Consider the following 23764-nt stretch of genomic DNA (forward strand, 5'->3'; position numbering starts at 1 on the left):
AACCCTGTCCCTAACCCTAGATGACACTCAAGTGACCTGATGAGTGTTAAGAGGTTAAAAGTAGTAAAACAGAATACAGAAAGTAAATTCAATCTGAAAGTCACTTGTTTTAGGAACAACACAAGCACTAATTACATCTTGTTTGGGATATGACAGTTTTGCACAGTCATAACAGATATAATTTTTTTTCATTTGTGATATCTCGTATTAAAATTATGATTGGTAATGACTAAAATGTAGATATGTGAAATCACAAATGGATATCACAAATGCAGCTATGGGTATCTGAAATGTCACTGTTCAGAGTTCACTGTTCTGCCTGTAGACTCACCCTATAGCATAATAAAGATTAGAAGTAGGCTAATCATTTGCTCCCAGTACAATCAGATTATTAAATGGTCACGCAGGAAACTTTTCATGGTTTTGATCATCTTTCCATTATTTTGATGCATATTTTTAATGTATGCATTTTATATTTCTTTTCCATCCCGTCTTATGTTTTGTTTGTTGACTTGTTCTTGGATATTTATCCATCTAACTGTCATACTGCAGTCAGATTTGCCAATCTTTTTCCTCTTGGAATGTCACTGCAGAAGTACCTGCAATACATATATACTCTTGCTATTAAATGTCATAATAATTTAATGTGGTGTCCTAAGTGAGCAAATCCAGGATGTTTTGATTTAGAGTCCATGGCTATAATTAGTAAAGTTAAATGCCTGCAGTGTAATGCTCTGTGTAATGTTCAAAACTAAGATACCATCAACAGTGAGCCAGTGTCCCTTCCCAGTTAACTGGACCTTTACTGTGAACAGTTTCTAATAATATTAAAAAAGAGAAGCTGTCTAATCTGTTAAGCCTTAATTACTGCTCACAACAATATGTGTTTATATGTATTATCAAAGTTACAGCTATGCATTATCTCAGACCTTAGCAATAACTTTGCTAATACATATAAACACATAAATGGTGGAAAGTCCCAGGTATCTCACTAGGGCTTAAATACTTGGGACTCTCCACCATTTGGTCTTAGAACTGAAGAAGCTTCTTGGATTTGAGGTGAAACATCTTCAAGAAACATAAAGAAGTCCAGTCGCTTTTCTTTCCAAACACCTTAGATTAATAGATCAGAGAAGTGCATATAAATATATATATTTCTAAAGCTCAAAATGGAGACATGTCCCTACCTAAATAGTAGTTTCCTCCCACTGTTGAGTCCCCACACATGAGCACATCGCTAATATTGATATCCCGAAACCTAATCCTTGCATGACTACCCCCATCTCTCTTCATGCTTCTTTGTACCAACTATATGAAATTAGTACTTGCTCAATAGCCAGTTGGAGTACCATTAATCTAGTGAGATTTATTCTCAATCTGATGAGGATTACTTGCTCTTCCCTTGTTCTAAATGTAAATTTCTACTTTTTATTTCACTGTTCTTTCTTGCCATTACCCCATACTGTGCAACTTAAGACTAAGGACAGATGCATTACTAGACACACCTTAAAGTCAAGTCATTCAACTAAAAACACTAAACAAAAGAATTCTTAATAGCAAACTGGAATTCAAAGTTCAAACAACAAAACCTTAGGTCCATGATAAGAGTATAATACCAAAATGAACACATTTAACTAGGCCCTATTTATAAATCATTCTTATAATGATCTTGCTCTGCCACAAATCACGATAATAACACCACTGTGAATGTGCCGCACTAAAATTTTTAAACACACTAGAATAAAAACACTGTGGCAGTTAATACGGTTCGGTAGTCCAGTTTGCTTGCAATGTAACGCTATTTGACAGCAGAGGGCAGCAAAGGCCTGTCAGTCGGATCCTGTTTGACCAGGCTTTATATATACACACTTTACCAAACAGAACAAATAACAATCAACCAGTCCGAGTAACCCTGGATATTATTTAAAACAGTTTTCTTGGAAATCTAACTCTAATTATATTTCGTGCAGCCTGCTACATTTTATGCATAACATATTTATTTTCAAATACAAATTTCTCATTGTGTTATACGCATGTTTAACACAAGAAAAACGCAGGGCTCGCTCTTGATCTGCGTTAAAATAATGGGTCATATTATTTAAATAGATGCTATTTGGAAACTGCAAGCAGATGTGTTGTATGACGTCAGTACTGTGGTTTGGGGAAGAGTGTTTTACGGATGTTACCTGGCTGCACTGCAAGTAAGTAAGTTTGCAAGTAAACTGCACCGTCATCGTCATTCTGCGTTAATTAAAAACAGCATAGAATTTGTAGACTGGAGCGGATTAGATGAAATTCCGTTTTCAGAGATTTTTCTCAGCAACAAAAACGCTGAAGATGGGCTGCAGGAAACTGTTGCTAAAGGATGTCTTATACGGAACATTTGTTACATGTTGTTAGCTGTTTGTTTTAAATAAGCAACAAGCGATCAGACGCGGATACATCACCACTGCGCCAAAAAGGACAGTTCCATTTGCTGAAAGAAAAAAAAAAAAAAGAGTAAACCGTGCACATCTGGAGTGATGTCATATTTAGAATATACCTATCAACGAAAAATCTAGTTTACAGGAGTGATTTCTGTTCATTCGCATATGCACAGTGGACTGCCTGACGCATCTGGAACAAACTAAGTCCGGATGTTACCGTTGGGCATTAATTAGTGATTGGGTCGACACCCCTATATAAAGGAGACGCGCCCACTGCTCTGCTCTGTCTCCACACAAGCGAAGATGAGCTACGGATCTGAAGTCTTTTCCTCCTCCTCCTACCGGAGGATTTTCGGGGATTCTCCCCGTTATGCATCCTCTCCATCGCGCACGGTGATGAACGTGGCCTCTCGCGGAGGGTACCGGTCCTCCTCCCTATCCCGAAGCAACGTTTCGTCCCTGGGCTCTTTCAGCAGAAAGTCTGGCCGCTCCTTCTCTCCTATGCCAGTGGAGTCCTTCGACCTGACACAGAGTAGCGTCCTCAACAATGAGTTTAAAATCATCCGCACTAATGAAAAGGAACAAATGCAAGGTCTTAATGACCGCTTTGCAATGTTCATCGAGAAAGTGCGCAACTTGGAGCAGCACAACAAAGTGCTGGAAACAGAGTTGACTGCTCTGCGACAGCGTCATACCGAGCCGTCCAGGCTGGCAGAGCTCTATCAGCAAGAGATCCGCGAACTGCGCTCCCAGCTCGACGAACTGAACGGGGAGAAGTCCCAGCTGATGATCGAGAGGGATAATATTGAGGACGACCTGCAGAAGCTCAGGGGGAAATATGAAGAGGAGTTCCGCGCCCGAGAGGAGGCGGAGGCCACCCTCAAGGCTTTCAAAAAAGATGTGGATGATGCTACCATGGTGCGCCTGGACTTAGAGAAGAAAGTGGAATCCCTCCTGGACGAGATCAACTTCCTCAGGAAGGTGCATGAGGAGGAGGTGGCCGAACTGACGGATATGATCCAGGCTGCACAGGTGTCTGTTGAAATGGAGGTGTCCAAGCCGGATCTCACCTCCGCCCTCAAAGAGATTCGCAGCCAGTACGAGTCCATGGCTTCAAAGAACCTGCAGTCCGCCGAGGAGTGGTACAAGAGCAAGTTTGCAGATCTTTCCGAGCAGGCTAACCGTAGTAACGAGGCCATCCGCGCCGGCAGGGAGGAAGTGAACGAGTTCAGGAGGCAGCTGCAGTCCAAGACTATCGAGATCGAGAGTCTGAGAGGAACCAACGAATCTCTGGAAAAGCAGCTTCGGGAGATGGAGGACAGACACAATATGGAGATTGGAAACTATCAGGTAATTCTGTTTTACTTTTTTTTTTTACGCTTATCATCGGGTTTCTCCTGCAATGATATTCGGCTGTTAAATAGCAGTCTCGTAAAAGTTTCATTTAAATTGATAGTCTACTATGTGTGTAGTGTTTAGTGACAATACCGCAAGAATAAGATCGGGACAACCGTTTTTTGCCGGGCTCTGTCCGTGGTGCTGAAACTAGTTCCTTCGGGATAGCGCGCTCAGCTGCATCTGACAACGCCCACTGTCAATGCTCTAAGAAAAAAAAACAACAAAACAAACGACTTTAAAACAAGAAAACGCTCGATCCAGAGCTTCTTACTAAAAATAAAATATTTACTATTTATTAATACATTTCTCAAATTCTAGCCTACACCATGCCCATTTTAATAATGGGATTGACAGAGGTCTTTGTCTGTCTGCTGCAAGACATGTAGTCACACACATTGTCTTCACCTTTTAAAATATGTAATTCTGGCCTACTTTCATTTTTAATTTTCTGCTCAGGAAAGCATGGCAGAGCTGGAGAATGAGCTGAGGACCACAAAGAGTGAGATGGCTCGTCACTTGAGGGAGTATCAGGATCTGCTTAATGTCAAGATGGCACTGGACATAGAAATTGCAGCATACAGGTATGTTTCTTGACACCTCACCACTTGCCTCTCTCATTATATAATGTCTTCCTCTAACACCTTTTTATGACCATTTCTGCAGGAAACTACTGGAGGGAGAGGAGACCCGCATCGGGACAGGCATCACCTATCCCAGTCCCTCCATAAGTGCTGGACCTGGGCAGGGCTACAGCTACCAGACCCGCATTTACACAAGCTCTGGCAAGAGCTCCAAGAAGGAGGGAAAGGATGACGAGCAGCTGGAGAGCAAATCCGGTGGGAAGATGTCCCAGCGTGAAGTTTATGAGGAGACAGTAGTCACCACCAAGAAGATGGAGAAGCAGCAAGACGACATTCCCACCAATCAGAAAAACTAAGAGCCTACTGTAAGCCTGGTGTTGACCCCTAAATCTTCCCTTTGCCTTGCAAACCCATACCTCTTCATCCCCCATCCCAAAAGCATAGTAAGATTGTCTTTCATATCTGAGCTAGTGTGTGTTGGATGTGATTAGAGTGCAGGATCTACAGGTTTGTTTTATGTTGGTGTCCTTGTCCCCTTTGACCCCCACAGGTGTTCCCCCCATCAAGGGAAATCCATTATACCGCTATTATAACCGACACATCATGCAAAAGTCCAGTACATCTGTTCTCTCTTGTTCTCTCTTGTTCTCAGCTTCAAACAATATCAAGCACTTAGGTAGCATCTCTTACAGGAGTATGGTCTTTCACAGTACATTATTCTACTGGTCTTTCTCACTAATCAATATGTACGGACACACAGTAGATAATAACAACTCCGGTTGTGCATTTCTTCCACAAACTGTGAATTATTCTCAACACATTCCACACTATGCCAAAAAGATCTAAAACACATCAGCTGGTATGGGTCTCTACCCACAATAGGAATATAATGATTTCTCTTTAGTAAGTAAGCACACGGTCTACATAAGAAACCAGCTAACAATAATAACAATAATTAATAAGATGAACAATATTAAATGATAATGTCTTACTGAGCCAACATTTTGAGCCTTTTTAGTGCAAAGAATATCCTCCTAAAATCAAATGTTTGCACAGACAGTTCTCTTTTCATTGCAAGGGATTTGAGCACAACCCAAACGGCTGAAGGAGTCGAGCACCGACCCTTTTCGAATTCCTGGAAAAGTTTCACTAACAACAATATATTAATGTAGCTCTTTGAGTAAGATCAAGACTTAGGACAAAGACAAAAATATATTATTCAGGCATAATGTGCATGGTGTACGAAGATGTCATGCTTGCATGGAATTCATCAGCAAATTACTCATTCAACACATTTTTGTTGTATGAAGTTAAAACTGCCGACTATGTCGCGCATCATCATGCACAACACCTTTTAATGACTGCATTAGACATGTGTTTGTTAGGCCTTTAGGTTAGATTTGAGACTTTAGAGAATGGAGCAAACATAATAAAAGAGTCTTTTATAAAGTCAGTTGAAGACTGAATTATAAATTATGCTGTAGCACAAATGCACGAGTTTCACAATGATCCAGCGATTGAGGTGTGATAAATTTTACACATCAGCTGCATAACAACATTTCCCATGAAGCACAACCCAAGAATTAATACCATATCAGTCACCCTGAAGAAAACAGTGTTGACAAAACTCTAATGATTTAGTTGAAGCGTGCCATGCCATGATGTGTTTAGAACGTCTCAACTTTTTTTTTTTTTTTTTTTTAACTGTGGCCATGACTGGATAAAATGTCTGTTGTAGTGTGACCTCACCACTAGAAATCCTTCAGTAGCTTAAGAGACTTGCAGCTTGTTTTCTCTGCTCGTGCACTGCCAACTCTAACACAGCTATCTTTATTCTCTTGCTGCTGGTCATGGTGAATAATGCCCTGACAAACTGCACTAACACTAAGAATGGTAACAAAACCTACTGATAGTACTGTACTAAGTGTGTTTGTGTCTCTACACAGTGGCCTATCATAACTGGAATTATGTGTTGAGTGAGAACAGCAAGTTTGCAAGCCGGGCATTTTGATTTTTTTTCGTAGAATAATGAATTGTACGAATTATAGCGTCAAACAGAAGAAGTTATAAACACACTGAATGAGTTGCTAGTGGTTGCAAATATCAAGCCTTTATCCTTACACTGTAAACCAAAAGAGCTTTCATGGATGTCTAAAGAAAAATATTGCGTTCGCAGCACTGCCAAACTTTTCTAAATGCACATGCTCTGGAAAATGATGATCAGTATATCACCAATTCAAAACCAACAATCAATATTTAGCCATACTGTAAAAGAAATACTGTAGGATGTAAAATGCCTTAAAACACCAGCAGCTTTTGACCATGTGTTTGATGCATACGACTCTGTTCAGTGGGGTGTTTAACCGTTATATTCTCTTTCGTAGTGTTTATCATAGCTGCAGTGACAACAAAAGCATATGGATTGAATGTAGTTGACATGCTTTACTCTTTACTATTATTATTATTGTATTGCTGTATGACACCATATCAATAAAACCTTGAAATAATTTTGGCTGCATGTGATTTCATTATGTCTCTTTAAAATGACGGGGAATGGTTTCCTACTGGAAGGTATGCAAAAGTTGAACGCAAAATATTTCTACTCACATAGTTGTCATTATTCATCTATGCACACATCATTCGTGTCTGTTTATGCACCCTATTGATGAACTGGATATTTCCTAATCTATGATCAATAACAAGCTCTTAAACACAGTCCTGATGGAAAGTCAGATTTTTTTTTCTGCGTAGCATTTTTAGTGGGAAAAAATGTTATAATTATGTCCAAGTTACACTTAAAATGTAGGCATTTAATACAAAATATATCAACAAATAATTTAATAACTAACAAATAAGGCATTGCACAGGTCAAGACAAAGGAAATCAGAGGAAAAAACAAAACAACAAGTGACTGACAGATGAAAATCAGTTTTGAGGGTCAGTATTGTTTTATAAATATTTCTCTAGGGGAAAAAAAGACTGGCTGGCTGGAAAGCAATGTCACCTTGAAGCTTTTAAGAGGCCCAGGACCAGGAAGCTGTGCATCACAGAGATATGATGGATTACCTAAGGCTGTACTGTGCATTGACCCTTGAACCCCCAATCCCTGCCCCACACACTCACACAAACAGAGACCCAGACCCTTTGACCTTGGAGTCTTTGGACCTCACGCATTGTCCTTAATTAGCCCATCTTGCCTTTTGCGCACTGATTGTGCGGGACAGCTTCAGCACCGCGTGTGCATGCATGATGCACATTGCAGTTCTTCAAAGATTTATACCTCTGCAATGCTGCTGAATGGAAGTCCTGAGGTGAAATACTGTAAAAGCCCTGTTACAAAACAGCCCTCCCTCTGATTGCTTCAAACTTCAGGAGTGCTTCAACTTTCTATTTTGAGATGCACCTTAGCCACCCTGTCCCCACTTCATAACCGCCACAAAAAAGAAAAAGAAAAAAACCATAAGAGCTTTACGAGGCTATAAAAGAATGTGAAATATTGTACTACCTTCTATTGTGTAAAGGATTCTTGTGGAAACTGCGTCCGATCTGGGATTAATTTGAAATTTACTGCTGAATGCTATGAGAGCAGGTTGAGCCTGCACTCCCACTGCAATCTATAAGCATTGCAGTTGGCTGATTTCTCAAGTGTGTCATTTTTTAATGATTGAACACATGCTTATATTACCATACCTGCAGTGCTGTTTAAACTTTGTTTTACTGATTGTAATAAAATACAACAAACTGAGCCAAAATACACAGAAAAACACAGTTCCTCCAGTGATTCCTTACATTTTATTATGGCATCACTGGTACACCAGTAATACATAGAGTTAAACTGTGAAAAGTTTAGGCACAGAAAGATTACATTCTCATCCATCATGCAGTACAATCAGGGAAGCATCTGATTGTGTCCAAATTCTTTATTTGTTTTAAAATACACAATACATTGTTGCCATTGTTTATTAAAACATTATCACTTACATAACTCATGTGGTGAAGAACGTTGCTGTGAGCAAGGTAAAAAGTTTGATTCCCAGCTGCTCCGTATGATGCTAATGCCTGTAAGATGGTGCTGTTGAGTTTTTGTCTGAATGAATGAATGAGACTGTAAAACACTTATTAAATATAATGCTATGAAATGCAGACCATTTACCTTGAATAAACCCTTTCTCTGTGTTGAAAAATGTCTCTAGATGTCTCATACATCCTTTTACACACATCTACTCATCATTCAACCCTCTAATATAAAGTCATTTTAGGCTCTCCCTCTGAATTTTTTAATTTGAGAAGTATTACTAAATATTATATATACATATAGATCCCTCACTGACTGTGGCAACTCTTCTTATTCATGCCTTCATCTTTGCAATCTTGAAGAATAAAAGGGCCCGTGCTGAGGGAGAGGCATGTTTTATGTACTGTCTGGTGATTGCAGGGGTGTGGTGTGGGGTGGAAATGAGAATCAGGCTGTGCAGCAAGCGAGCTTTGCCCATAAATTTCACCAGTTTGTCAGCTTCTCTGGATCAAAGCCATTCCTCTTCACTGGGCTGTGGTGTCAGCTCTGCAGGCATATTAAAGTCTGTATGCGTGTGACCTTTCACACAGAAATAGACATCCAGAAAACCAAAAATGACCAGCATTTCATTGACCTATTTATTTACAGTTTCTAAATACATCTGCTACAATGTGTACAGACAGAACTGTTTGTTTTATGGTTTAGTGTCGCAGGTAACGCAGTAACATCATCTGTTCTTGTGAGGTGAACACAAAAAGAAGACTCAGCGGCAAACTCACAATCTCCGTCTTTTCTCAGTCATTGCATTGGTTATCGTTCAATAAAAATGGTGGATATGCACATACATCCCAGTTATTGTACCAGTAAACAAAGTGTTAATCTGAGTTAGTGCTGCTGTTGCCTTGGAATTTGTTGCTAGTGTCTTGCTGTGCTCCTGCAGCCTTAGGGAGTGACCGCTCTCAGAGAGACAGGATTCCTCTCGTCTAGACAGAATAGAGGCAAAGAGCATACAGATGAAAAACAAATTAAAAAAAAATGTGAATAAGACAAAGAAAATCAACAAATTCTTGAGCATAATTTTACCACATTTAGGATAATGGATCCTTGAGGTAGGTACCAATTGAGTGATCCTAAACTGTCTGTCAGCAACAATTAATTCATTAATTAGCAATTAATTAAACAACTTAATGTTCAGTGGAGAGATATATTTCAATTTTGCGTGAAATGTAACAATTTTCCAGTCTGGCACAAAGTGCTGAATCATTCTGTGGTGCTCCCTGTTAACCAAGCCATGACTGTGTGTTCTCTCTCTCTTCGTCTGTGCTAATAATAGCAGAGACAGAGCCAACAGAGCCAGACAGCCAGACAGACAGGGTGAAGGAAAATGTTTTTCCCTGAACAAAGAGGAACGTCGAAGCTTTTTTTGACCTCACTTTCAGCTTCTGTGAGGATGGATGAGTGGTACTGGGACTGTTCAACATGAGACATATAATTACATTAAGTGCAAAGTCTGTTTCAGTAATCAGAAAATGGTAATCAGTAATCAAAAAACCTAAAATATATATCAATCAATGTTTATATTTTACACCTACCTGTGACAGAGTCTACATTCTGGCTAAATTACTAACTTCTTCTTGTATATAGACTGGACAGTTGTTCACCTTTTGAAGAAACCGATGATAGTGGATATAAGTAAGCCTATCCCTGCTGCTGTAGGGTGAGAGGTGGGGTATATGCTGGACAGGTTGCCAGTCTTACACAGGGTGGATAAGGATATATTGATATATGATATATTTTAAGATTTGCATCCTTTATCTTCAAGAGTACTAGTGCTTGTTTGCTGAATATATTCCAAGGACACGCCCCTTTGAACACCACTCTACCTTTGTCTGGCTCATTTTTAAATTATATACGATGTACTGAATAATTGCTGGTGTCTATATCTGACAGTAAAGGTATTTATACATTAAATACAACTCTATGAAAGCCTAATAAATCAAGCAATTACAACATCTCTTTTTATATAATGTATGTATATACATAAAAGAAAGATGCAAAACCAAGACCAAATAAGATCGATTACATTTTCATAGCGGCTTTTCAAAATTCAAACCTTCCTACCTTTTTTTTGTTTTTGTTTTTTAGAAAGATGTTGTCTATCAAACAGCCAAAAATAACACACAATAAAAAGCAGTACACCGCGAGACTCTCCTTTCTACCCTTTCATGTGAAATCTCTTTCTCTTTTCTTCAGGTGTGATTCATCACTTCCTTCAGTGATTAAAAGGATATAAGGAGAAAAAAAGGTTTCACAGATAAGACAGGAAAACTTGAGATGAAATGGTAAAATTTGTCTATCTTTAGCTTTCAGGTGGCTGGATCAAAAGGCGGTGGAGGAGCAGGAAGGTACTTGGAGAAGCTGATGTGTGCATCATAAGTAGCTGAACTGAAGCTCTGCAGACTGCTACCGATGCTGCACTGGATGCACCTCAGGCACAAAATGTCACTGTGGAGATACATCTAGTAAATAAATAAATAAGAAATGTGTATGCCCTTCAGAAATTTGAAACCACTTAGGAATATTTTTGAAAATCCTGAGATTTTGTTTACTGCTTTCTTACGACAATTACGATGATGATCCTCTGGTTTCTATTAATATCAAATCAATATGTTCATAAAATTGTTGCCAATTTCAGAAATAATACTTCTCCTGGCAGCACCATTTTAGGGCTGCTTTACTGCATTTCCTGCATAATCATCACACAAAGGACCAATTCTAAGTACAAAGCAATTAATTATCTGCATTCTTTGGCCTTGTATAACACAGAAGAGTATATTTGCAACATTTTTAGACAAATGCACATCTCTGAAGAGTGTGCACAATGTTCCAGTGTCCTAAAATGTTCCCTCAGCTATTTATGAGGTAAGAGCTATGTGCTGCCGCCATCTAATCCATAATAGAGCAGCTGCGCCCTTACAGGGGCTTCATTCAATATCTATCCTACAGTGTATGACACAGCATTTAGAGAAAAAGAAAGGCAGAGAAATGCAACAAAGATGAAGTAAACCTGATGTTAAGAAGACCATCCTCGAGCCATAAGATCAGTCAGAGAAGTGAGGGTGTCAAATGGAATAGTTAATCATAAGAAGCTCAAAGCACGAGTGAGGACGATGCCTCTGATCAGTTTCAGATGAATCGTTTTTAGTGACTGTTGCTGAGAATTCTCTTTCTTACTTATCCGGGAGCTTTAAAGATATACTCAGATGGTCTGATCGGTTTAAAGTTTTCATAAAAGATGAAATTTTCTCAGAAATGTATTCTAGTTTTTTTTCCTCTTTCTTGTTTCTCAGCCATAGTGATGAAATATTAAAATGACATCATCAAAGTCGGGATATTGAATGCCTTCTTTAAATCTGGTTCAAAAAAAGAAAGGAAACAAAAAGAAAAGGCAAAGAAAACCATGAACATATTTCCAGAGGTAATATTAAAAGATGCACTTATTAAATCAGGTAGTTTAATAATAGCCTTTGCTTTGCATAATTGGGTCTCATCAGAGAGCATTGATTTCCTTTGCAGCTGAACAGGTGTGGAAATAGGGTCAGAAAGAGCAAATTTCTATCATTAATCTTCAGGCTCTCTATCCAGAGGACTTAAAAAAACAGGACTGACTATATTATGGTCACCATTAATAACAGAACATCAGGAATATCTTAATAAAATGTCACTATTACTGTATCTCTGTGTAGAAGTTACATATTATAAAGGCAAATCACATTAGAGATACATATCTTGGATGCATCTGAGATCATTTCCTCATTCATGCTCCCTTGAAAGTGAGTTTTATGCAAAGGATTACATGGTCAACTTATTGGTAAAATACAATTGGCAGCATAGAAGGTTTGAGTTGCTGTACAGTGCTTATGGAAACCAGAGGGATACGCAGAGAAACACTACTAGTAGTTATTTTTTAAACCAGCTTTTTGTTTTCCTAATATATAACTTGACTCAAAATTCAAATAAAAAATACTGAATAGTTCAGTTATTTCTTTCACAGCTCCCTCTAAAGTCTTGATATGTGGGAAAGGATTACTGTGTAACCTTGGGAAGCTCTCATAAGATTGATTTGTTTGTATTTTAATCTTTTCATTGCAGCTTTCTTACAGATCTGGTCAAATAGACATTTCTTACTTATTAAAACTGAAGCTGTAACTGTGGCTTTGACTTGTTTAATGAGGGTTTTGCATCTTAAACTCCCGTGATACAGCAGCTCTACTTAAAGAGTAAACATCATAAGGTGGTTTTTCTCTTTACCACACGATAGAACAGCTTTGAGGTTGTCTTCTTGTCCGGTATCACACTAAGAAGGACATTACTGTATGAGATATACATGAATCCTTACAGTGTCTCCGCAGTTTTGTAGGGATGTGCAACGGAGGAGGTAAACACATAAAAGGGACACAAAGGGACACTCTCCTCCCCCCACGAAACGCTGTGGAGCCTGAAGGCTGGCAGAGTAAAGATTACCTTTCTCCAGAGGCCAAATTATTGACAAATCTCCCATGCTCCACAGAGTACAGGCCTTTGCAGTCTTCAAACATGCAGGCACACACTGGGGAGCTTTGAGGTGGAGGCTGGGGGCTGGCTGAAAGATGCAGGTCTCGTCCCTAATCCTCTCAGTTCTCTGTTTCTACCATTCATCTATTAGGTGCAGGAATAATAGTGACATGTGCCCTTAATGAGAGGTGAGGGTAAGATATTAGATTACCAGCTGATGCAAGCCGACCTTCCCCTAGCAATGACTGACTGAAACACTTATATGTAGGCACACGAGTGTCCTCTACCATGCTCGTTTGCTAAAAAGCAGTAACACCTAATAGAGAATCCCTACACCAGACTGGAATCTGAAATTACTCTAGCTTATTTCTCTCTTGCAGTTCATCAAAATGCAAGGCACATCACTGCTGTTTAAAGCATGAAGGTCAGTCATGACTGAAAATGTCCCCCTGACAAAGTAAAATGCTTTAGGACAAGCAGAGAAAAATGATATGCACACATGATACAAACAGATTTTTTTCAAATATTTTCTGATGAGTTTGTCAGATCAAAATTGGTGTTGGCAGATTTTTTTTGTAACCATAAAAAATAAAACTTGCTGGTGTGTTTTTTTAATTAGTAAACATTTTCAGTGGAGAAGAGCTACAAGATAACCCTACCAAAACAAAGTGATTATACCGTATTGTTTAATTTTGAGAAATAGGCTTATTTGCGTTCTTGCTTTGGGTTACATGAGAAGACAGCACTTTCATGTTTGTACTCTAAATATGAAGCCAGCAGGTTTACTTACAGTAGCTTAGCTTAGCATAAAGACTGGAAACAGTGACTCCATCCACTCCAGCTTTTATGTCGAACACTGCAACGAACTTCTTCACCTCTTCATCTACTTTGTTTTCAGTTTTTGCATTTTCATTGGTTCTTTTTTAAAGCATATATATATATTGAATCCTGAGGTGTAAATCTCATTAGCAGTTTAGTCTGATATTCCATTCTCCTGTAGCTGAGTTCAGTAGTAAACAACATAATTTTTCTGTTTCTTCAAGCGTTAAAGGGAAGCACGGTCGGCTCTTACAGAGCTGTCGCTGTATAGCTTGAGAGGAAATTTGCATATTTGCAAATTTGTTCAGCTTTCGCCTTTAATGCCGCTAGGTCCCTTTTAAATCTCTGTAGAGCAAACAGTGTTGTGAATGGAGTGGAAAAAACAAAAGACTTTCTCTGCACAATGATAAGAGGACTCTCAGAGTCAGATTTCTGTTTCAGTTTGACACAAAAAGACATTTCCTGTAAATATGTTGTTAGTTTTCTTCTCATCTTAACATTTAGGGGGGCTTGCCATGACATGCTTACCAAGTTTTTAATGTTACATACTGTCAGCCCTCACCCAGGTTACTCTTTGCATGTGATGTGTGGTTAGTTGGCATCATCACCTTAGTCTCCTAAGCCCATTTGAGCAGCAAAAGCTATTTCAACCTTGAAGGCTGCAAAGATGGATTTATGGACTGCTGCCGAGGCTTTCACTCTAACCTGCTAGCCACTGGTGAGTGCAGGGTGATTACAAGACATAATTCAAAATCTCATCATTACGAAGGCAGCAAAGAATGGCTTCACGGTGTTATGATTTTATAACATTGTCATTCCACGTAGATGAAATGGCTAGCTTAAGTTAGCGGAGCGGTTGCTCTCTTAATAAAAACAGAGACAGTTAGTGGAAGACAATGGCTGTTTTCATTAATCAAATGTCGTCATTAATCAAAGACATTGCCTTACTGATAGCGGTGGAGTGAGAGAAACCTCTGGACAGATGTTTTGTTGGATCATTGAGTCAATTAATGTTGGCACTGCTGCACAGACGGTGTGACAGATGTGAAAAATACTACATGGCTGCACCAGAAATGAAGGGTCTTTCTATAGTGGGCATGTGTATAGAAAAACATTTTATTTATGACATGTTAGTTACTTTATTTTTGATGAAAGGTTTGACTATCTATGAACCATGAGCATCTTTATCTGCAGCCAGGCTGTGAAGGCAAAGCCTAATAGAAACCTGGAAATATACATATGAATCATGTTAAAAAATAAACTTTAAACTGTGTTTGGATTTAGATGGCATAAACACTCAGGTACAACTGATCAAAATAAGAGCATCGTATGTATGTTTGCATCTTTCTTCCTGTCTTCCTGTCTTTGTCTGTCTGCCTCATATTCTCACTGCCGTGTTGCAGGTTGCAGCTCCATAGATTTCAAATTCACAATGCACTGAACGCCAATACTTCAGCGCTCTTGGCTCCACCCTTACTGCTGCTCTTCATCAGCCTCACAAATACATGCAATCCCAAGGTACCCTGCCTCTAGGCCCACAATCTGTGTGCATGGGTTTCTATGTGTGTGTGTGTACTTGGTGTGTGTGTACTCCTCCCTCCTCCCTCCTCCCCCAATCCCACATCTCCCAAAGTGCTGACTGAAGCCATTCCCCACCTGCTGGCAGTCTGCCCAGACCCTGATATACTGTGTCACTGTACACATATAAACAACTATTGATCGGATAGAAAACAGCCAAAGTATTCCATTATCTTGGCATGGCCATATTTAAAGATGTCAGCTCATGCTCAGCCTGAGGGACTTGAGATGCAGGACTCATTCAGGCAATGCTTCTGACCGGTAATCTGTTCAAATATTTACCGGCCACAATTAAGTGGACACAAAAACATCCGGCTAAGTAGTGTGTAGGCATTCCTAGAAGTGTCTTTGTGTTGTATATGTGGTTGTGCTGGAGTGTGCGTGTGTGTGTACAAAGGCAGCTGACCTATAGTAATCAATGGCCCCATAATTAGTGAGACAATCGATGGAGCAGCATGAGCTATTAATTAAAAAGCAGTTTAGAGGCTTGTGTGGTCTCATTGTGTGTAGACTGAGAGAAAATACACACACAGACCACTTTATTAGGAACATGCTGGAATCCAATACAGCAGTTCTACTGTAAATTCTATTTCTGGAAAGAATCTACAGTTTATTGCTTTACTTATTGGTTTGCATGTTTATTTTTGTGTGTAATGGCCTTTTTTAATGTTCCTAAAATAGAGAGCATATAAAGGGTGCTACACTGTGTCCACTGGAGGTGGCCTAATACCCTACCACATGACCTATGCACCTTTGCATAAATGTTACTACACGTCCTGGCAGCACAGATAGGTCTGTTTAGTTGTTAACACGCCATGCAAACAGTTTTAATTAGCACAGGAAGGAAAGCTCTGTGAAACAAAATGAAAAGTTATTGTAACTATATCGGGGTAGTTATTTGGCCAGTGCAAATATATGTTGTTTTTCTCTGTTTTAAAACTGGCTCATTCAGTTTTGGCCTTATCTTCATCCTGTATTTGAATAAAAGAAACTGTTCAAGATTTTTTTAGTCCAACATGAACAGGTCAGAGCTCGATGATCAAAGCAGAGCAATGTCATAATGCTTCTGCAGCCAGTACTGCTGCACCTGATGTGCTAAGGCTCCGGTGCCAAAGGATACCTTGTGTGTAAAGAAGAGACACACGTACAGAATCTGACAAAATGGCATCATTTTACGCTCGGGGATAAGACGCATTGGCCCAATAAAACACCAGAACCTCAAGCTAAAGGTTCTTAGCTATATTTTAAGGGGGGCAGAGAGGTCTGCAAGGTTAAGCTGTTTTGTGCCAGAATGTTACATGAACTGTACCTTCACATGCTGTGTGAGATAATAACCTAATTGACTCTCCAATTGGTTCTCAGCGAGCCTGTCTTTTTTCATCAAGCAGCATAATTACAGGCTGTCTGGGTGTGAAAACGCCCTGTTATTGGCAAAGAAATGTCATGTTAATTCCACTGAATAATTTGCTTCCTTAATCTGAATCCTGTCATAAATGGAAACTGAGTAGATTCCGATTCCACTGGAGATAAGCAGCTTTATGCAAATGTCTTTTAGCAATAAAAAGACATCTAATCGACTTTTTTTTTTTACGCAGCAGTTTAGTATTTTAAAAAAATGGCTGTAACTTCAGGTGTGAGAATTTGACCCAGCCTGTGCATGAAATCTGGCTATTACTGTCTTTTCATGTGAATTTTACAGCGTGGGCTTCGGCAACACCGCGTCTGTCGATTGTTTCGTTTTGCACAGGTTGGCCAGTCCCCAAGGACATTCCCATCATCCTGTCCACCCTCCCCTCCTGGTGACATCGCATAGTGGTAACAAAAGAAAACCAGGTCCTCCCCCATTTGCTCTTTTGTGTCTCAGACACACATACAGACACACCTCAAGGTGAATAAAGGCTTTTCTTGACCATGCCATTTTTCTATATATTTATATGTTCTTAAGTTAGAGAGAAAATGAGTGCAACAGCTTGACTGTACAGCAACCTCAGTCCTCTTGTGCCAAGAAAAAAAAACAGCTGAATGAAAATCAATGTATACTTTCAAATGGCAAATTAACTGATAAAGTACAATAACAAGGTCCTCCAGAACACTTGGGCTTACAGAGCAGGTTGAGATTTAGTTCACGTCTTATTGACAGATCTTAGGACTTTACTAAAGCTCGCTATCCATATGTGAGGGGATCTTTATCAGCTGCTCTATTGTCCTTAATGTCCTAGGAGAAAATTCCCAGCCAATGTGGCTCATACCAGGTGTTATGGAGCATACTGTACCTCTCACAAATATGAAACTATAGAAAGGCAACCACTGCTACTGTATCACATCTTATTTGGTTATCCACATTAGCATCAATGCGCATACCCTCTCACAAAAAATCAACTGCTACTTTACCTTTAGTTTAAAACAGAAGACAGTCACCTTGCACTTTCAAAAGCACATTACATGAGTAAATTATAAAATTATGCAAGCTATTTGTCTTTAAAATGTATGTTGCTGTTTAGCAAATGCAATTATTGATTTGGTATTTTTCTCAAAAGGTGCTCTAAGTACCAAGACTGTGACCTTTAGCAAATTAGAAGTCATCCCTTTATCTTACCCTGTCATTCATGGTGTCAGTGTGTGTGTGTGTGTGTGTGTGTGTGTGTGTGTGTGTGTGTGTGTGTGTGTGTGTGTGTGTGTGATAGTCTATATATGTAGTCACTGGACCACAAAGAGGGATAGTTTTGTAGGGAGAGGCAATGTCTGTGTTGCTGAACAAAGGACTTTTCATTCTGTGAGAATACCATGTGAGTCAGCAGCATAAATCAGTTAATTAGAATAACAATCATGTGGAATATTTTATGATATATAGAAATACAGCTTAGAATGTATAAAACAACTTGAATCATCAACTGTTTTAATAGAACCGATTTCTTTGCCTCACTGTGTTGTGCTGGTTAATTAGAACCTGTGCTATTTATAGTGATGGAGAAACTGTAATGTACCCAGCACCGTGTTGTGAGGTGCCTGGAGCAGGGGGTTGTTTAAGCACCTAGTTAGACCTCTTCTGACAGAAAATGTGTGGGAGGGAACAAGGAGAAACAGGAAGGAGAGAGAGGGTGAGCTGTGAAGAAAGAAAAAAATGTTAAAATATGAAATCAACATGTTATTTGGTAAAATATCGACAGTAATTACTGCATTTTCCACACATTTTTATCTTTTTTTTATCTAGCAAAGCATTATAATCTCTGCTTAAGCCTTGTATTGAACAGCATCCACTGGCTACAGGCACACACCGACAGGAATGCACATCTTATGTATAATTCAACTTTATTGTAATTCCAGTGCTATTTATAGAACTGCATCCTGGTTGTAACTAAAGCTAAAGTTCCAAAAGAACAAAAATCTAGAAAAGGCAAAAGAAAAAAAAGAAAAAGAAAAGCCTTCCACCTGCAGCTCTCTCCTCTCTGTTCTAAGCACCTCCCCCCAGGTGAGACTGGGCATATGGTTCATATGCATATTTTACCATGTGGATGTCATCCTGAGACCAACATTTGTACCATATCCACCAGACAACAACAGTGTTTCTAGTATCCCCGCGTTGGTGTTGTTCTGAATCATCATAATACTGTTAATGCAGGATCAACATTGTAACCGACCATTCATGATGTTGTGATGTCATAGCTTTGCAGGGTGAGGAAAAAGGGACAGAATGCCCTTCCTCCTGTGGAACTAATGGCAAGTGTTTCAAGCGTTTTCTTCAATAATTTATACAATATAATAAATATGTCATCAAGTTAGGTTTGCTGTTAGCAAAATTTAGGTCACTTCTATTGTTTTGCTAGTGATAGTTAGCTAACTTCTTGGCTAATGGAAACTGAACGCTCAGTTAAGAACAAAACCAATGCAAAGATATCAGATTTTGCAGAAAATAACTGCCTCAATGCCACCGCATTAAAAAAAAGTTGGACTGACTTTGGGCTTGCTAGTATAAAATATAACAAATTTTTAATAGTTATCTAGTTTAACAATAGGACTACAAGCATTTTGGAAAATCACTGGTGTGTGTGCTTCATATCCAGTGAATGTCCAAACTTTCCTGTTACAAGAATATTGTGGATGACAACTTTATATACAAAACAAAGAAAGAATTTTTATCCAGTTAAACAAAAATCAGGTTGTTTAACTGTTTAGCTGAAATCTCAGCCACTAGATGACAATGTGATAATTACTAACATGCTAGGATGGTGAGAACGATAATGATGACAGTGATTAGTAGACACAGTGGGGCTGCAAAATTAAGTGAATTTTAATGTCAGCCACAATTTTGGCTTCCCACACCCAAATGAACATGATTAATCACAACTATGATTAAAAAATACTAAAACAAGCAAAAAGACTATATCATGATTCAAGGACATGCACCTTGTTTGTTTGAAAAGATGTTTTAGTTAACAGGAAAACAGCACAATATAAAGGTGATTAAATTTTGTGTAAAGTTTTGCTACATTGTTTTATTTAAAGATTTGTTAATTTTCTTCTACATGCATTGAATTTAGGGGAATTTTATTTCACTGTGTGGATTTGTGCATTAACAGGAATGTTGCACAACATTGCATTTTGTGCAAAACATTTTTTCACTAAAACTCAATGAATATTCATGAAAAAACAGGGATCTCAACACTGATCAAAGTCATTATGACACTGATTTTGGCCATAATTGTATCATGTGGTATTAGAAGCCCAAGGATAAACATGCTCTCTTTCCAATGACTGGAAAATAAAACTAAATCATAATTTACAGAGCAAAGTCAGTTTGTTTTACTTCCAAATAAAATCACTTCTAAATAGTCTGGAAAAGAATTTGTTAAGACCTGAAAACTTCATTAGACTTCCTGTTTCCATCTGACTTTCTTTATAAAATCTTGCTTTGTCAGATTTCAGCTGTGACTGGCTGCAGTTGCATCTGACATACAGTGGCAGGTCATATACAAAATGTTGGAAAGCTTTTCTAAAACTTTTAACTTTACATTCAGCACGTCATTAATAAGTGAAACTATCTTAAAAGTATAGTTGAGCATTTTTGGGAAATATATTTATTCACTTTTACCGCATGTTTTTTTTAATGTTAAACATCAAGATACTGCTAAATTAACCCTGTTATTGGGATTTATCTACACAAAAACCAGAAACAACACTACAAGACAATAAAGCATATATCCAAAACGCCAGCTAAGCTGTAAGACCAGCAAAGCTGATGTCTGCGTGCAGAATCCAGCTCTCCAGTTAGGTCAGTACTGAATAATGCAGACTCCCCACATTTCCGTTCCCCGAAATGGAGATCTCTAGTGCCACAATCACACCCATTATTCCGCTTGGATAGGCAAAAGGTCCACGGTGCATTCACGCACGCACACACAAACTTTCCTGACACAGGCCAAATAAATTAAGGGCCTCTGCCAGACAAGGAATGACAGGCTAGTAGGTGCTTTGAAGGCATTACTCTGACAAAAAGATGGATTTCAGGGCAATTGTTAGCTACCTAACGTGGTGCATGTGTAGCAATCTCAAAGCTTGTTGCACACTGGGTGCAAAACAATGTTTATCCAGTCTTCACAAATGGAGGCTTAAGTGTTTCTGAGGGATTAGTTATTGCGACAAATAACTATATTCAGTTAGCACTTATCAGCCTTTTATTATGGCCATCAAACACTGCAGCTTTTTATGTTTTGTATCATATCTGTGTAATTAAACCAGATAGAAATGAAGTTCTTATCTGTTGCCAATAGCTACTAGAAGACTTCATACCTACTGTATCAAGCCTGCTTCAGTTTCATTTTATACTTCAAATGTTTCACACCTTATTCTGCACCTGCCTCTCACCTGTATATGTCACTTTTCACATTCACATTCACGATCATGTAATGTTTTTCCCTCGACCTTCTCTCAGCCGTACAGACTCTCATTTTACCATCTTTCCTGCGTTGTTACCGCTCCCCAAGTGCTGCCCCGCCCCACTCGGTTCCCGACCCTCTCCCCATCCCACACACCATGCTTCTAGCTCCACCCTCCTTTTCTCTGCTTTCTCCTTTCATCCCTCCCTTACTCTCTCTTTCGCTCTCTCTCTCTCTTTCCCTTTCCATCTCTTCGGGTATTTTCCACCTCTTCTGAGAGTCACACCTCATGAATTATTTACTCGTGCATGTCAGTGGGGGATTTAAATCCGTTTCTTGACCGTTTATTGCTCAAAGACAGGAAGGCAGTGTTTTGTCAGCGGAAGAAAACTAATGGTTCTTTTAATAAAGGTGATCATTAGATGTCCTTTCAGTCACACTCTCTCTCTCTCCCCAGCTGACAGCAGAATACTCGTCAAAAAATTAAGGAAGGATTAACAGTGAAAACAGCAGGAGCACAAAGTGTTAGCCGTAAGGACACTCAAGGTGAAACAACAGTGATCAAGCCAAAATTACATCATCATTTGGATAATTTATGCATAAATAGTAATATTCATGTAGTTGGATTCATTTAACTAAATCTCAAGAAACAGATATCCTCCACACACATCCACTGAAATAAAACATTAACAAAAAAAAGAAAAAAAGTGATTAGAAATCTGCCTCATCCCTCTCTGCACTTGCAGGACTGCATCGCATGAACATGTACATACACATACACACTTCCCTGCAAAGTGAATGCTTTTTTAATGATGACCTTTGCCATAAATCTTTTTTTTTGGAATAAATTAATATAAATCAAATGTGACAGAAACTTTCATCTGCTAACACCATCACTGAACCTGCAAACCTGCAGATTTTTTTTCGAATTTGCTGGTGACACCAATTGTAATTATCACATCAAACACCCCCCCAACACCCTCCCCAGTTTTATTGGGTTATATAAACATAAAGCACATCTTCTGTTTCTGTGCAGTAACCATGCAAACACACTCCAACACCCTTTTAATTTAACTCACTGATGCATGTCAGTCGTATCAGCACTCCGCTTATTAGTGCCATAGAAATGTAAGGGTTTATAGCAAGTAGAGAAAACCAGAGCAGTCGAAATAATGATGAAATACAGCATAGATATTGCTAAATGCTACAACTGACTAGATTTTATGGTAAGATTTTTAATTCAAATAGTATATCGTGGCACTAAAGCAGTGCGAATATCAGACTTTAAAGAGCACATGAAACAGTCGCTTTTTCTTTGAGGGTCTGTGTTCGCTCCAGAAAACCTGTCCCTGTTGGGGGAAGCCACACCCTGCTGCCTCGTGACAGAGAAACTGGGGATGGTGGAACAGTCCTCCAGCATACACACCAGCACAGCACACACACACTCTGGCGAGAGAGAGAAAGTGAGAGAGAGAGAACTGAGCAAAGTCATCACTGAGGTGTGAAGAGAGGATGAGACTGAACACGCGTCTCTTTTCACCTCACTCACCCATTTCATTATGACTGCAAAGAGCTCTAGAGCAGCTTCACATAAGATGAAGAAAAGACCACTTAATCAAACGAATGGCTTGAAAAGTGGGTTTTTTACTCGAATGTGGTCATTTAAGTCATTAAAATAAAATTTTAAAAAGGGAAAAGTGGACAAGAAAACAAGTGGCTTCCTATCCCCAGCTGCATTTGCTAGCCTGGCAGCACCGGGGAACTGAGGTTCATGTAGATCAGGGTGGGGCACAAAAAGATCATGCTGTGAAACACTGACACGTGGAAAATAATGGAAACACAAGAAGCTTCTTTGTTTAAACTGTTTCAGATATCCTCACCAGGGTGATTTTTATGAGGTAAAAACTAGAACTAGATGTGAAAAAGCGTTAGTTGATATTTTGCACTTAAAAATTTATACTAAACTGACAACTTATGGGACATTTTTGACAACTGGTAGGCTTTGGTACGCTTATTTACTGAGACAGGGATAGTATTGCTGTGTTGTACGATAGTAGTGTTCTGAATTTCTTAAATATTACAATCTGACAAATAACGCCATTATTAAAACAACAGAAAATAAAAATAACACTGAAACTTATAAAAAATAAACTGGAAATGAGCATGAAAACATTTTTAATGAGTAAACACAGACTGATAAACACTACTAAACCTTTTTTACTCATATTATGTTTCGCTAAATAACACAAGAGGTAGACAAAGGCAATATAAATGCATTTATTTTGCAGTAAAACTGTTGTCATAGTGAAGAAAAATTCTGTTATGCTTCATTGTGTGAGCATAAAAGTAATGTTAGGTGATATATTGTAACTATTTCAGAGACAGTTTACCATAATAGCCACTTTTAGACGAATAAACCTCAAGTAATCGTATCGGTGTCGACATCTGTAAAGAATCATGAAGCATCAAAACAGCTAGAGGAGATTTCTCTCGTTATTACTTTTTACACATCCTAATTTG

The 23764-nt window shown here is 38.8% G+C and overlaps 1 protein-coding gene across 1 annotated transcript; it reads left to right on the top strand.

Annotated features, from left to right (window-relative positions):
* Positions 1-2679: 2679 nt before the first annotated feature.
* Positions 2680-6906, top strand: inab (internexin neuronal intermediate filament protein, alpha b). Its single transcript, XM_086296678.1, has 3 exons — positions 2680-3776; positions 4281-4405; positions 4488-6906. Exons 1-3 carry the CDS (start codon positions 2730-2732, stop codon positions 4759-4761), a joined length of 1446 nt encoding a protein of 481 aa, XP_086152804.1. The 5' UTR covers positions 2680-2729; the 3' UTR covers positions 4762-6906.
* The last annotated feature ends 16858 nt before the right edge of the window (positions 6907-23764 follow it).

The sequence above is a fragment of the Aulonocara sp. 'chitande type north' Nkhata Bay genome, linkage group LG6 (genome assembly GCF_057382095.1).
Source record: "Aulonocara sp. 'chitande type north' Nkhata Bay isolate Kocher_YH1m ecotype deep benthic linkage group LG6, A_spYH_male_GT1.1, whole genome shotgun sequence".
Lineage (NCBI taxonomy): Eukaryota > Metazoa > Chordata > Actinopteri > Cichliformes > Cichlidae > Aulonocara > Aulonocara sp. 'chitande type north' Nkhata Bay.